At 40.4% G+C, this 15,110-nt stretch overlaps 1 gene segment (V, D, J or C); it reads right to left on the bottom strand.

Annotated features, from left to right (window-relative positions):
* Nucleotides 1–287: 287 nt before the first annotated feature.
* LOC121399062 lies at nt 288–14,656 on the bottom strand. The segment is given in 7 exon segments: nt 288–2,707; nt 2,936–3,232; nt 3,520–3,870; nt 7,896–7,991; nt 8,704–8,988; nt 9,483–9,815; nt 13,932–14,656. Coding segments are annotated over 7 exon segments (1,752 nt in total).
* Between the last annotated feature and the right edge of the window lie 454 nt (nt 14,657–15,110).

Here is a 15,110-nt window from a genome sequence, read left to right as displayed (position 1 = left end):
TCTCTTTAAAAATTTGATTCGGAGTCAATTGGTGGACTTTGAAAAATCAAAGTTTTTTTTTTTAATAAACTTCGAATCGGATTCCAACGAAAACGGCCTATTCACCCAGAAAAAAAAACGTAGATTTTTTTAATAAATTTCGGTTGGTCATTTTTAATTTGAATTTCAGCGTTTTTTTTAATTCGAGATTCGACCTTTGATAAATCTGCCCCTTAATGTCCTCTTGCCTTTGAATGAATTCCACTAGATACTTCAGATCATGACCTGGAGCAATGGGAATCTTCTTATTTAGAGCAGCCGGTAGGATTCTAACCTTTGAATATTCATCTTATCACAGCTCAGTCCTTATTCGCTGCACAAACCAAAAATGGTGATGTAGAGATAAGAACAGATTAAAGGGGAAGTAAACACCAATACCATATGGAAAATGTGTTCTGCCTATTTTCTTTGTTAAATTACAATTTCCCTTATAGATATTTGTCTTGTTTTATCTGTACCCCCCACTCTGTATTAAATTATTGGTTTAAATGGGGAAGTGAGCTCTGTATAAACAACCCCCTCCCTTTCCCAGCCTCAGTCTATGTCAGGCTTTCAGATAAGGAGTAATTCATTTCTCAGAAAGGTTTATCTGTGGTCTGGGAATTTGAGTAATTGCCTTTTCCTCTTCCCACATTTGCTCAGGAGAATCACAGGAAACAGGAAAGTGAAACAGGTTAGAGTTTCAGTCTATTTTATATATTTCTCCAGCAAAACAATAGACAAAGTAGAACACAAAGTCATGTTGAACAAGTGTGATTGGTATCGCTGTGTGTTATTATATGTGACAGTGACTGAATCAGACTCGGTACATTCACCCCACATTCACACCCACCCGGCACAAACTGTAACAGGGAAACTGCTGTACCCCATGTTTATTCTCAGGCCTTGATAAGGCACCAATTATATATATATAAATATATTTACTTTCATTCCAGTGTATTTGCATTTCCATTGAAATAACAGAATGAGAATTTGGCTGCAATACAGGTAAATAATAGGAGTAATAATAAAAGGAACGCTGAGAGTTCTTGAAGAATATTGGGCTCATAGATTATTGTGAAGTCCTAAACACAGATATTCTCTCATGGAAACAGGCCTGATATTCCAATCTCACAAGGATAGTTGAAAGATAACTCGAGACAGACAAAAAGTTCCTAAAAATTATGGTCTGTTGTAATATATATTTTGGAAAACAGATGTAAGAACAAGGTATATTTCTTTTTAAGAGCATGGCCGGCACTTAATGGCCTGGGAACCTACATTTGGATGGTGTCTCAGATACCTAGGGTCAAAGAACAAGTATAAACTGGTGAAAAAATGTGTTGTATTATCTTTTATTAAGATTATGTTTATACATACATCTATCTCTGATTTGTTCTATGTATTTGTTATGTATTTTATATATTAATGTTAATTAATCCATTAATGTAAGTTATTTAATAGAAATGTGTTGTTTCCATAATAATTGTAAGTGTCGGATATTTAAAGAGACATGCAAGAAAGGGAAAATAAGAGATACAACAGTGGCATCTTTTGGTGATTACACTAAAGGACTTTGGGTTTAAAGACAAAGGACTCTTTTCTCATTGGTTCCTAAGTCCATCAAAGGAATTCCTAAGTCAAAGTTGTACAAATGGACGGCTCTAAAAGTACAATTTAGCTCATCTTGACTTCTAACTCCATCAAGAAGAAATGAAACATCTAGAGCTCAATTATAAACTGAGAGAAAGGAAAATATCCATCAGAGGAAGAGGAAAGGTATTGGAAAACTACTACTGGAGAAAAGAAGAATTTCCATTCCAATACGTTGTACTCTCTAGCATCATCTAAGAACTTTGTCAGGTCTATTTCATTCACTGTCTTGCATCGCTTCAATAAATCCTTCCTTTAATAAGCCTAAATTGGACTGGATTTTTGTTAGAGGTTTCAATTTCTAAAGGTTCTGTAGATGTTGCAGTTGGGCAGGTTATTCAATATGGGCTATTACTGTATATACATACACCTCTCAGCAATAGCAGTAGGAATGTGCAATAACATAACTACCTAATGTGGGGCCCGGGTGCAGACCACCCTGCCAGGCCTTGGCTTCCTCATTGTGCAGTGGAGATGAGATCTGACCCATTGCTGCAACTCCCACAATCTCTGCACCCTCTCTGCACCCTCTCTGCATTCCCTTCATCATCCTCCCAGACCAGTGTGTTTGTTAAATATTCCCCATAGTGTCTTTACCCACCTGCACTGCTCAACTGCAAAGTTCTGGGAGAAGATGAGCCCCGAATTCCCACCCCTGCTAATTGGAGATGAAGATTCTATTTTCCTTTAGGTTAATTTACATGTAACTTTCCTGAGCGCTTCTCTACTGTCCCAGTGGGATGTTCCACTCTGCACATAAATTCTGTCTCATTATCAGATTTAATTGTAGGAATAAAAGTGACACTGGAGTGACAGGTAAAAGTCTTATCCCCCTGCTCCTGTGAGTCAGTAAGTGTCTGTCTGTAGGTCTCTGTATCCAGTGGAGATTCCTTCTTGTCTCTTTTCTCCAGTCTAAACCAGTGCACAGTGAGATCATCGGGGTAATAACCAGAGATCCTGCACTTCAGGGAGACTTCCACATTCTTCTTCAGTACTCGAGTTTTCATATCCTCCATTTGGGGGCGCCAGGGGAAATCTGCAACACAATGGAGTAAATTAAATATTAATATGTTTCCAGTACATTCATTATTCATATCCACTCTCTGTTATACTGATCATTTAAAGAACATTTTCTACACAAAACACTTATACACATCCTGATCCAACACCTGAGTGCATCCCTGAATGAAACCTATTGGCTACAGGAATCACATTACAGAGAGTATAAGGAGTGAGTCCCATTATCCTGGCTCAGTAACTGTACCTGCCACAGATACTTCTCTGGATTCGGGGTCACCCATTGACTCATGTTCCCAGGTCACTCGCACCCTGAAGGCTTTATCCTTAAAGAGACCCTTTGGGAGACTACAAACACTTGTGACGTCCCACGTTAGATCAGAGTTTTCGCTCCAGTCTTCCTTGGAAGGTTGTTGGGTCTCCTCTCCACAGTCCCACTTTATCTTGATGTCTTTAGGGTAAAATCTCTGCAGGTTTAGGGTCAGGTCCAGATTCTGGGACCCCTGGAATGTGATATTTATTGGCTCCTGCACCTTGGGCTTTACTGGAAGATAAACATTGCAGGGAAGTAATAGAATTAATACTGTAATATTCCTTCATTTGTGACTTCTCTGCACAGGAAAATGGAGTTTTACATCCAAGCTCCACCTACAGACTCACTCCTACAGCCATGGAGGTGGTATGAGAGACAGATGACTTATTTGTCAGACTATATGAATTTTGGGTGGGGATAAAAGGAGAGAACTCTCCCAACAACTCATAATGAAACAGCATCACAATTTACAGACTAGCCTCTAGAATATATGTATAAAAAGGGCAAATATTCCTTACCTTGAATAGTTTTAGTGTGAAAATGTTTCTCTTTGGTTTTCCCACCACTGACAAATTTACAGCTAAACGTTGCTCCCTTGTGAGTTTCCAGGTGCGGAGTGAAAGTCAGAGTCGCTATGTGGTTATTTCCCTCCTTCTCACAATGTACCACGTACTGACCAATGAGCAGAGGTTCTGTGGCCTCCTCCTCTCCCGATTGGTTTATCACAATCCACTCATCACTTCCTCCTCCCTTCACTGACCAGATGACCTGCACATCACTAGCGCAGTTGGTCCCAGTGCACTGCAGTTTGGTCTCCTCTCCAACGATCAGTGTTCTTGGCCCCACAATTGGTTTCAGTGAGAATGTGGCTAATCAGGGAACAGGAATAGATTCCATATTATTACCCAGTCCAATGTTTTATAACCTGTTTGCAGGTTACATTGAATTACTAGGACACTGGAAAGTATTGCATTAAACTGGGGGATGCCACATAACCCGCCCCTGCATTTAAATATACAACTAAGGGGCGTGGCTGGACGAGCAACTATGAGGACGCACCTCAAGGTACTCCCAGGGCTCCAACCCACAAAACTGCACATAGAGTCCCCCAATAAGGCCAACACTTACCCACGGAGGTACTCTACTGTACCGGGGTACATCCCGCCACCTGGCGCACGTAGAGCCGGAGATCCGGTCGGAGCGGCACGTGTGAAGTTGCAACCTCACGTACTTGCGGACCCCTTCTGAGGCCCAACCGGAAGTACGGCCCCTGCAACAAGCTCCTGCGTGACCCAGCGGAATGCACCAATGGCACAGCGGTATAATTGTTAAACAGACACTCCATTCTGCGCTATAATCGCTGTTACTGCTGCAGCCCCCGTGTCCAGCTCAGTCTGCATTAGACTATACAAGTGGTTGAACTAGATATTTTAAGCTGCTGGATATTTAATTAACCTACTACTATATGGCTGATATAGCTGCAACACGTTACATTCCCAACTACACAGATGTAACATGATATTTATGCAAGGGGTGCTGTGCTTGTGAACTTTTTCCATCTGAACTATTGCACTAGGACATGGTTGGCCCAGGGTCCAAATTGCCTAACATTTGCCACAACAATAGTCTGATAACACAACCCGACCATATCTCAACCCCCCTGAGCCTCGTTATGAAGAAAAACGCACAAAAGCTCAAGGCAGATGCGGCCGCACGCCTGGAGCAATTCGCCCATAAAAATAGCGAAGAGATCACTGGCTCTTCCTCTCCAACTCCCAGTGCATCTCCTCCACTCCAGACTACTCAGGACTGGGAAGTAACCTCAGGCGTTCTTAAAACTCCATCTCCTGCAGATCTTATGTCAGCCATCCTGCAATGCCAATCCGCGCTAACTTCAACTTTTACATCTAAGATAGAGGAACTAAAAGTGGACTTTTCTCTAATTAAACAGGACATGCAAAATATGCAGGAACGAACTGGTGCATTAGAGAAACGAGTGAGTGGGGTAGAGGATCGTACAGCTACTCTACCACAAGATCTAGGCCAAATCAAGCTGCAGCTCCAAACTGTAACTGACAAACTTTAACTGACAAACTGTAACTGACAAACTGTAACTGACAAACTGTAACTGACAAACTGTAACTGAACGTATGGATGGCCTTGAAAATAGACAGCGTCGTTCAAATGTTCGAATCTTGGGTCTCCCTGAAAGAAGTGAAGGCTCCCAACCAGAAATATTTGCTGAAAAATGGCTTAAAGATCTATTGGGCCAAGACATATTCTCCCCGCAGTTTGTAGTTGAACATGCACATAGGGTGCCTCTGAGACCTCTCCCCCCTGGTGCACCACCGCGGGCGTTTCTAATTAAACTACTTAACTATAGAGATATGTCCTGAGAGAAGCCAGGAAGAAAGGTGAATCAAAGTACAAAGGTGCTCGGATTTCCCTGTACCCCGACTATTCAACTACAGTGCAAAAGAAAAGAAGCTCCTATATGGGAGTTAAACGTAAGCTTCGAGACCTTGGCCTGGAGTATGCCATGTTATACCCTGCTAAACTAAAGGTAACAGATGGACTCACTTTTTAGACCAACCGGAGCAAGCTCTGGACTGGCTGGAATGTAGGCCGGTGGCCCCTGGGAGCCCTCTGAGAGAACAACGCTAACGAGTCATTTTGGAAAAGTAAAATTTGCTGGATCTCTGCAGACATTATAACTTTATTGACATCCACATCATTATCAGCAATCACATGCTTAAAAGGCGCATATACTCCAATCTCCCACTGGATTCAGGGCCAGAACTAGGGGTGGGCAGAGCAGGCACGTGCCTAGAGCGCAAAGATGAAGGGGCACCAGGCACGCTCCTTCTCTGTTTCTCCTACCACCTAGTCCGGTCCCCAAAAGTTTGTATGCATTACACAATTCCCCTATCACTCGGAGGGCATCTTGGTTTACAGGGGTGGATAAAATAATTAGGGGCTTCTTATGGGCAGGAAGCCACCCACGCTTAAGAATGAAAATATTGCAAACTTCTTTGTCTAATGGGGGACTAGCCTTACCTAACCTCAAAGCTTATTTTCTTGCAGCTCAGCTAGTCTATGTCTATTGGTGGGTGGTCCCTGATATGAATAATCCTATAGTTGGTTCACTTGAAGCCCAATCCAAACTTCCATACCGAGGTGCCTCTTCTTACTGTACCACCACACCCTCTATGGTCACTGTAGTACAAGCTTTCCAGAAAGCCCTGAAGGTGGTACAGGGTCCATCTGAAATTTGGTCTCCTAGGACCCCAATATGGGGCAATAATTATCTTCCCCACTTTCATGAGCTACAAGAAATAGCTAGATGGGCTCAGCTGGGAGTAAAAACCTTTAGTGACATTGTTAATGGTGGTGAATGTAAAACCTATGACTTACTGAGACAAGAGATACACCATACCCTAATATGTTTTTCAGATATCTGCAGTTGCGTCATGCCTTTAACATGCAATTTCCTGCTAGACCCATAAGGGTGGTTGAAACTACCCTGGAGACCTAACTCCATAGACAAGACCTGACTAAACCACTCTCTTGGTTCTATACTATTTTGTCGACTGCAGGCCCTTCACCCCTGGAAAAATCTAAGACCAAATGGCAGAGAGACATTCCTGAGTTGGATGATGAGAAGTGGTCTGATGCTCTCAAAATGGTCCCAAATATTTCCATCTCAATGAGAGATAGATACATCCAGGTAAAGTTTTTAAAGGGAGTCTACCTGACTCTGTACCGATTAGTGAAAATATACGATAATGTATCAGATATGTGCCCTAAGTGCAGAGATGAGATAGGTACCCTGTTCCATGTATTTTGGTCATGCCCGGGATTCTGGGGGTAAGGTGCTACAATTCTGGTTCCACTTCTCTCCTACTACAGACTCTGATAACTTTTCTATTACGCCAAGATTGGCAAATCTGGTAAATGACACTCTTCCAAGTCAGAAATTCACATACTTAGCCAGAGAGTCTGTTGAAATGATTGCAATTCTGTATAGCCGTAATGACTGCCTCTGCCTCACGTCTTCTCTTTTCTATTTCCTTCTCTGCTTATCGTTGTTAAAATTGCAAAATAAAAATGTAAAAAAAACTCAATGATATTGCAATGAGACATAACCTGAGAGAGCCAATCGCTGCCTCCTTCTTGCTACTTTTGGTCTTCCATTTCTCTGCACCTCTCTAGATCATTTTCTAAATCTCAGTGACCTCCTAACCTCCTCCCCTCCATCTCCATAGCCTCCTAATGTCCTTCCCTACATCTCCATGACCTCCATTTTCTCTTCTCTACATCTCCATGACTTCCTAACTTCCTTCCCTTCATTTCAATGGCCTTCTGACTCTCTTCCCTACATTTCCGTGACCTCCTAACCTTCAACTGCCCTTTCTACATCTTCATAACCTCCTGACTCTCTTTTCATCTCCATGTCCTCCTAATGGCTTCACCTTTTCTTTCTTTAACTTTAGCCAATCCTCATCCTGATTCTCTTTCCTACATCTCCATGGCCTCCTAATTGCCTATTCTACATACCCATGACCTTCTGACTCTCTTTCCTTCAACTGCATGACAGCTTGCCTCTTTTTCCTACATTTACATGAATTCCTAATGGCTTCTTCCTCCATCTTTCTCCATCTTCTTTACCTCCTGCCCCTCCCATTTTCTCTGTTTCATACTCCTCTGTTCCTTCCTCTTTTCTGTGCCATTTGTGCCCCTTTTACTCTTCTCCATGCCCTCCATGCCTCAACCTTTTTTAGTAAATGTATTTGTATATCAGTATATCAAATGGAGATAGGCTGGTTGGGGTCTTGGTGACCAAATATTTAGTGTCCCTTTCATCAGAAATTGTAAATGCAAAAAAATTCCTTACATTTTTTCTTGCGTTTCCAGATCCAGAATATAAAGGCAGCGATTACCAAAAGCGGTACAATGACACACAACACCAAAATAATGGTAGAGTCTGTCTCTGCCAGGGAATGAGAAAAAAATGAAGAAATATTAAAGTAAATTAGAATAAGGGATTATTCACTAAGATTTAATTTCTTTGCTTTTGATTTTTCTTTTCATCTAGGGTCCAAAAAAATAAAGACATAAAAGTACTGAGAAATAAAAAGAAAGCTGGCTGAACAATAATACATTCACCTAAGGAAATACAGAAATTCCTTCTTTGTAGGAGCATTGCACCAGCCCTGAGCATTTTTTTGGTCAAGTAGAAATAATTCTAATATTCTTTTATTTGTGTCTACATTTATTACAAAATATGTTAATAATTTAAAAAATAAAGTGTGGCTGGTGGAAATCAAAAATAGAAATCATTTTGAAAAAAAATCCTAGGTGAAAACTTTATTAAAAAAACATTTGTTTGGAAAATTGTGCTTAGTAAGTAGGTGATATAATTGATCTTAAGAATTTCAGCTGTTGCCTTTTCATAGAATTTCCTCCTTCAGTAATATACAAAATTGTGACACCATGGATCAAGGAATCATACACCTCTATCCATAAAAGAAGGATATAAGAAAGAGAGGAGAAGCTCCAACTACAAACATGCTCATAGAATGAAATGGAGCAGCCATAGGGAGAAGACTGGGGGAGCCAGGTGGCAGAGCATCAGCCAGAAGTCTATTACATACATATGTTATATTTCTAAATGGTAATCACCAGTCACTCCATAGCTGTACCTGTATATTCCAGTAGGAACTCTTTCTGATGAAACTGGGGGTGAGATGGTTGCTGGACTCTGCAGGAGAAGTTCTTGTACCCTGAGACATTTGCCCAAGGGATAGTCAGAGTACTGCTCACACTGTATGTCCCATCTGAACCTTGATGTGGTTTTCCCAACACATGGACACCAAGGACTTCCCCACCGCTTATCCAAGTTATGTTAATCTCCTTGGGGTAGAAACCAGTAGCTGAACAGGATAAAGTATTTCTGTGTTTGTGAGTTATTGCGACTTCGGGTGGATCTGTAAGAAGCAAAGATCAATGAGGTTTTACTGAAATTCTGATCAAATGGAACCAATGTTTTGTTACATTCTTCACAGTGAAAGGTTCCTTTGGATACAATAAGACTTCTTGACAACTCAAGAAGAACCTCACACTCACTCAATTAATTAATTCCCATTGATTAAAACTGTAGATTATAAAAGTAAAACCCCAATAAGTGCTCAATGATTCATTATTTTTTTGCACCCAACTGAGAACTAATGCACCATCCTATGGTCATTGAAGGACTGGTTTCCATAGCTCCACAGCAATGTTGCAACAAACTCTATGGATGGTATCTCCTGTTTATCATCCTATTTCCAACAAAACCGCAGAAATATTTCTAATGGGGGTGGGAAACAGGATGAGGGGTGGTGGTTGTAATCAACAATAATAGCTCCCTATAAACATGATCGTGTTTTGTCTAGAATCAAAATTGTGTGAAAATCCAGTCTTATAGATACCCAGTGCTTACCAAGAACATTCAGCATGATCTCTCTTTCTTCTTTCTTAGGACTATAGACCACAACACATGTGTAAATCCCATCATCTGAGATCCTCACATTGGATAAAGTCAAAGAGAAGTTGCCATTGCCGGCTGTCTGCTGGTTAAATGATCTCCTGGGTGTGGAACTGAAGCCTTTGTTATCAAATCTCAAGATTTCTTGGTTCTGGAAGTACCAGATCACCGCCAGGTAATTCAGGATCAGAGAAGCGTTGCCAACTGAAGAAGTGCATGGGAGATGTATGTCAGATCCAACCAAGGCATGGAGAGATGGAGGAGCAGAAAGTTGCAAGGTGGCACCTACTGGAAGATGTGGAAGGGAGCAGAGACACAATTAAGTTCTTATTCTGTATATTGTGTAACATACAAACAACACAACTGGTCTCTGACAAAACTGACCCTAGAATTTGTAATATTGAGATCATAAGCTCCACGGGGCAGGGACTAAGACTGGGGCAAATTCACTAAGATGCGAAGTTGCGCCAGGTGCAACTTCGCCGCACTTCACCAGGCGTAGTTTCGCCAGCGCTCCGCAAATTCACAAAAATCCAAAGTTGCGCTCAGTGGTAACGTAAGTTTGCGAAGTTGCGCTAGCGTTGATTCACTATGTAAAGCGAAGTTACGCTAGCGAAGGCTAATTTGCATACGGCGCCAAATTCAAATTTCAATGGAGGAATACGTATCAGCACTACAAATGCCTAGAAAACCTTCAAAACATCAAATAAAAATTTTATTTTGCCCTACACATGTGCCCACTGTCTAGGTAAGTTGCCATGAGTCAGGAAATGTAGGGGGGAAGGAGGGGAGCCCCAAAAAATTTTTGTAGAAAACACGCATGCGTTTTTTGGGACTTGAAGCAATCCCTATCTACTCTATTGCGCTTCGCCAGGTCTGAGGTGGCGAAGGAAGTCTAGCGTAAAAGGTAGCGTTCAGTACACTGCGCGCGTTAGTGAATTTGCGTAGTTACGTCGCTAGCGAAAATTCGCCAGGCGTAAGGGTGCGAAGTAACCTAGCGAAACTACGCCAGCGTTCGTTAGTGAATTTGCGCAGTAATGAAAATGCCAAATGCTAGCGAATTAACGCTAGCGTTCGGCGCTTCGGTGCTTAGTGAATTTGCCTCACAATATCTCAGCTCTATATGAATATGTTACCTATTCACCTATATATAAGTTAGTGTGAAACCCCAGTTCAGACTGTTAGAGGGAGAGAAAATTCTTACTTAAATCACTTAAATGTACCAAACTGACAATCTTGCGGACAAGACAAAGAATATATTGAAGCAAAAAAATACTGTGAATTATATATATATATAGCAAACAAGGGAAAGTTTTGCTCACCATTAATTTTAAAACCATTGGGCGGGGGTGCAATGAGGCTGAGACAAAATGCGCCTATAAACCAAGAGGATGTGCGCCTCGCACGCCCTAAGAAACTGGCACAGGGAGAAGAGGAACGGCGTGGTGGGCGTCGAGGGCGCAGTGGGCTTCCCAGCCGAACCGCTAGACCACCAGGGTGAGCGGTTACAACTAGTTTCTTCTTTTTGAGATGTGTGATGGAATTGCAATTTATTTATTTTCAAATTAGTGAAAAAATGCCAATCACTACAAACAAGAACAACAAAAATGCTGAAAATGGAATTGAAATTAATTTCAGTGAGGCTCAAAATCTCAAACTTTTTACCTTTATAAAGGTCCCAATGTGGACCAAAATGTTGGACATAAGTAGTATTTGAAATAAAAAGATTTTTGTTTTAAGTACAAGAGAGTGATGGTTTTTACCAAACAAATATAAATCTCTCTCAACACACGGTACAAAAGTTTAACATATCAGTCCACATTAAGACCTTGCTCAGTGAAGTACAAAGTTGGAATGTTGTACAATATGTTAGAAATACATTTTCACATTATATAGAGAACGCTGGTCTTAAAGTTGTCTTTGTATATTGAATTTGACTTTGCACCCAGTTTTTTTTTAGTTTTTTGAATCCGAATGCAGACACTTTATGGACAGATTTAGCAATTGGTTAAGGTTTGCATACAAAATTTTTAAGATGGACCATCAAATCAGATTTTGTGAATATATTTGCTTTTATTTATTCATCACTTGTATATCCTAAATTTATACTCTCATTGGGGAATGTATCAAGGATAAATGATAAAAGACCCAATGAGGACCAAAACTCTTATTAATTAATAAAAGACAATATATTCACAAAATATGATTTGCTGGTCCATTTTGGAAGTTTGTATATAGCTGAATGTATATATATATTGTGACAAAGAGCTATATCCCAATAGGCTGCCTGTATATGATGGGAGGTATATAGCACCCAGCCGGAGGTATTGGTTCCATTAAATCTCCAGGGTAAGACAGGTTAGGACCCTGCAGCAGGGCTAAACATTTACATTGATTTCACTGTCACTCATGTAATATGGTTATTTTGTGTACTTTACTGCACTGCTGTGCTGCTTTTTATATTTTTACATTTTTATTCACTCACTGTCACTTATATGAATAACATCTTGTACTACATCTGCTCTGCTGCTATACTTCATTTAAACATTTTCTTAGAATTCTTATTTTTTTCATAAATCTTTTGTATTTACTTGTAGTATTTAACTATTATGTTTAATTTTGCACAGTCTAAAAAATTGGATCAGGATGCATTTCACTGCATATTGTACTTGTATAACAGTATATAATAGTGATGGGCAAATCTCTCCCGTTTCACTTCGCCGAAAAATTTGCGAAACGGCGAAAAATCATGAAATAAGAAAGTGCACAAAAAAATCAAGCAATTTGAACGTTTTCATGAAAAAATGGAGCAATTCGAACCTTTTCACGAAAAATCTAGAATTTTGAAAGTTTTCACGGAAAAATCATGAAAATCGGAAATTGATGCCGGTAAATTTTCGCGGGAGATCCGTGAATTTATTTGCTGGCATCAAAACGCAGGAAATCGCCGTGGATTCGTGCCAGGAAAATGTATTCGCCGATCACTACAAATAAAGAATCTTTTATTATCTTATCTAAACCAGTAACTGTCCAATTAGTCCGCAGGTGGGGCTGTTTAATGGGAGCCGGGCTGTTCAGTGTGGGGTTGGACTGGGAGTCAGAGAGAAGCTCTGAACACACACTGGGATTATTTAAAGAAACGGTGTCTGCTATCGGAACTCCAAAGAGGGACAGACTTGTGACAGAAGTAAGGAGGTTTTTTTTTTCTGAATTCTGTAAAACTGCAACCTAGTGGGGTTTTCACTTATTGTTTACGGTTATACCACAAAACTTGTGACTATTTAAGTTTGTTTGGTTTGAACAATAAACCCCAGGCTGAGTAAGAAATGTATTACCTAAACCCTACTTGTTCTTATCAGCAATTCCCCACAATATGTACTGGATATATATATATATATATATGTGTGTGTGTGTGTATACATATTGATTTAAAGGCCTCAGATGCACTTCTCATTGGATTCCCACTAAAATCAGCAGCTTTAAATTGCAAAGGATTTTCATATTGTCAGCATTTTATCATTTGCTAAATCTCCAAAATCTCAGTTTGAGAAATCTGTTGATCGTTATTTAATATATAAATACATATTCCGTGTCCCCTTTAAAGGAAAACTATACCCCCAAAATGAATACTTAAGCAACAGATAGTTCATATCAAATTGAATGACATATTAAAGAATCTTGCCAAACTGGTATATATATTTACATAAATATTGCCCTTTTACATCTCTTGCCTTGAACCACCATTTCGTGACTCTATCTGTGCTGCCTCAGAGATCACCTGACCAGAAATACTACAACTCTAACTGTAACAGGAAGAAGTGAGGAAGCAAAAGGCAGAACTCTGTCTGTTAATTGGCTCATGTGACCTTACATGTGGTTTGTATGTGTGCACAGTGAATCTTACGATCTCAGGGGGCGGCCCTTATTTTTTAAAATGGCAATTTTCTATTTATGATTACCCAATGGCACATACTACTAAAAAAGTATATTATTGTGATAATGGTTCATTTACATGAAGCAGGGTTTTACACATGAGCTGTTTTACTCAGTGTCTTTTAATAGAGACCTACATTGTTTGGGGGGTATAGTTTTCCTTTAATGGACACTCAGGACACTGATCCCCAACCCTTGGATGTTGCGCCCAGTGGCCTCAAAGCAGCTGCTAATTTGTGAATTCCAGACTTGGAGGCAAGTTTTGTTGCATAAAAAGAAAAGAAAGGTTAAAAATGATTCTTCTCCCCATTATACCCCTCCCTGACTTTATAGCCCAATGCTAATTGCACCCCAGACAGTACTGAGAAATACAGAGAAATACAGAGAAATACAGAGAAATACAGAGAAATACAGAGAAATATAGAGAAATACAGAGAAATACAGAGAAATACAGAGAAATACAGAACTTACCAGTTTGGTGCAGGAGGAAAAGGTAGAGAAACCCCAGACGGGGCATGTTGGGGGTGTGGGTCAGTTTAGCAGCCCCCCTAATTCTCTGTATGACGAGTTGTAAATTAGGGGCTAATGTTTGTCAGGGTGGGAGCCCCGGGGCTCAGAGTCATTTCTGGCACCTCTTTATCTGCTCTACCCTATTGATATGAACTTTAGCCCCAAACTGGTGAATCATTTACTATTATTTACCCCTAATGCATATAATAAACTGATCATACCCCGCCCCCCAATCTGAGTATAACATAAAAGTATTTATCTCCCTCCCAAAGAATCGGTTATTATTTTGTACTTTGTCCTTCTGTGTATTTAACCTGGTGTCACTGCTTTATTGCTATAGATTTGTATCCCAGGGATCAGCTCAGCCTCACGTCTCATTTCATTTACTTTCCTTCCTCTATATCCATAGTTTGTACAGATATAGATCTATTTATACAGAGCTCACAGTGTACTCAGTGCTGTACAGTAGAACAATATATTGACAGACAGGGATCAGTATAATAAATACAATTACAATGATGTGCTAATTGGCTTAGGAGGTCCCTGGTCCCTAAGTGTAGGCGACTGTCCTCAGGAATAAGCTCACAATAAGCAAATAATAATAATAATAATATAATAATAATAATAATAGTAATAAGCTAAACCCTTGCTGAAGCTATTGGGGGATATTTTCTCTCTTTAAATGAACCAATGAGGGAAGAGCAAAGGCCCCAGTGCCACTGAGAGACTGAATTCCTATAAAGAGAAAGTGAATGGGAGAGAATCAGAGGAATCAGAGCCGGGGCTGTTGTTTCTCAGGATACAGAGTAAATAGAGGACAGAGCAGATAAACCAGTTTCTAGTTTCAGGGACAGGGATTTTAGGTCAAAGTGTTTCATGTCTCTAAGGGTTGGGCCACATAAGCAGATTCGGGGAGATTAGTCGCCTGGGGCAGGCACCTGGAACGCTTTGTTTTCTGAAGTCGTCCGGAGTTTCCTCATTAGGCAATTTACGGGCGACTTCGGAAAATGAAGTTTTTCGAGTGCCTGCCCCATGCGATTTTCATTATAGCAAGCAGAAGGCAAGGGAAGGCACATTGGGGAGAAATACAGAGAAATACAGAACTTACCAGTTTGGTGCAGGAGGAAAGGTAGAGAAACC

Source organism: Xenopus laevis, chromosome 9_10S (assembly GCF_017654675.1).
Source record: "Xenopus laevis strain J_2021 chromosome 9_10S, Xenopus_laevis_v10.1, whole genome shotgun sequence".
NCBI classification, from domain to species: Eukaryota; Metazoa; Chordata; class Amphibia; order Anura; family Pipidae; genus Xenopus; species Xenopus laevis.
The sequence above is the reverse complement of the archived record's forward strand: the minus strand, read 5'-3'. Positions and strand labels throughout refer to the sequence as shown.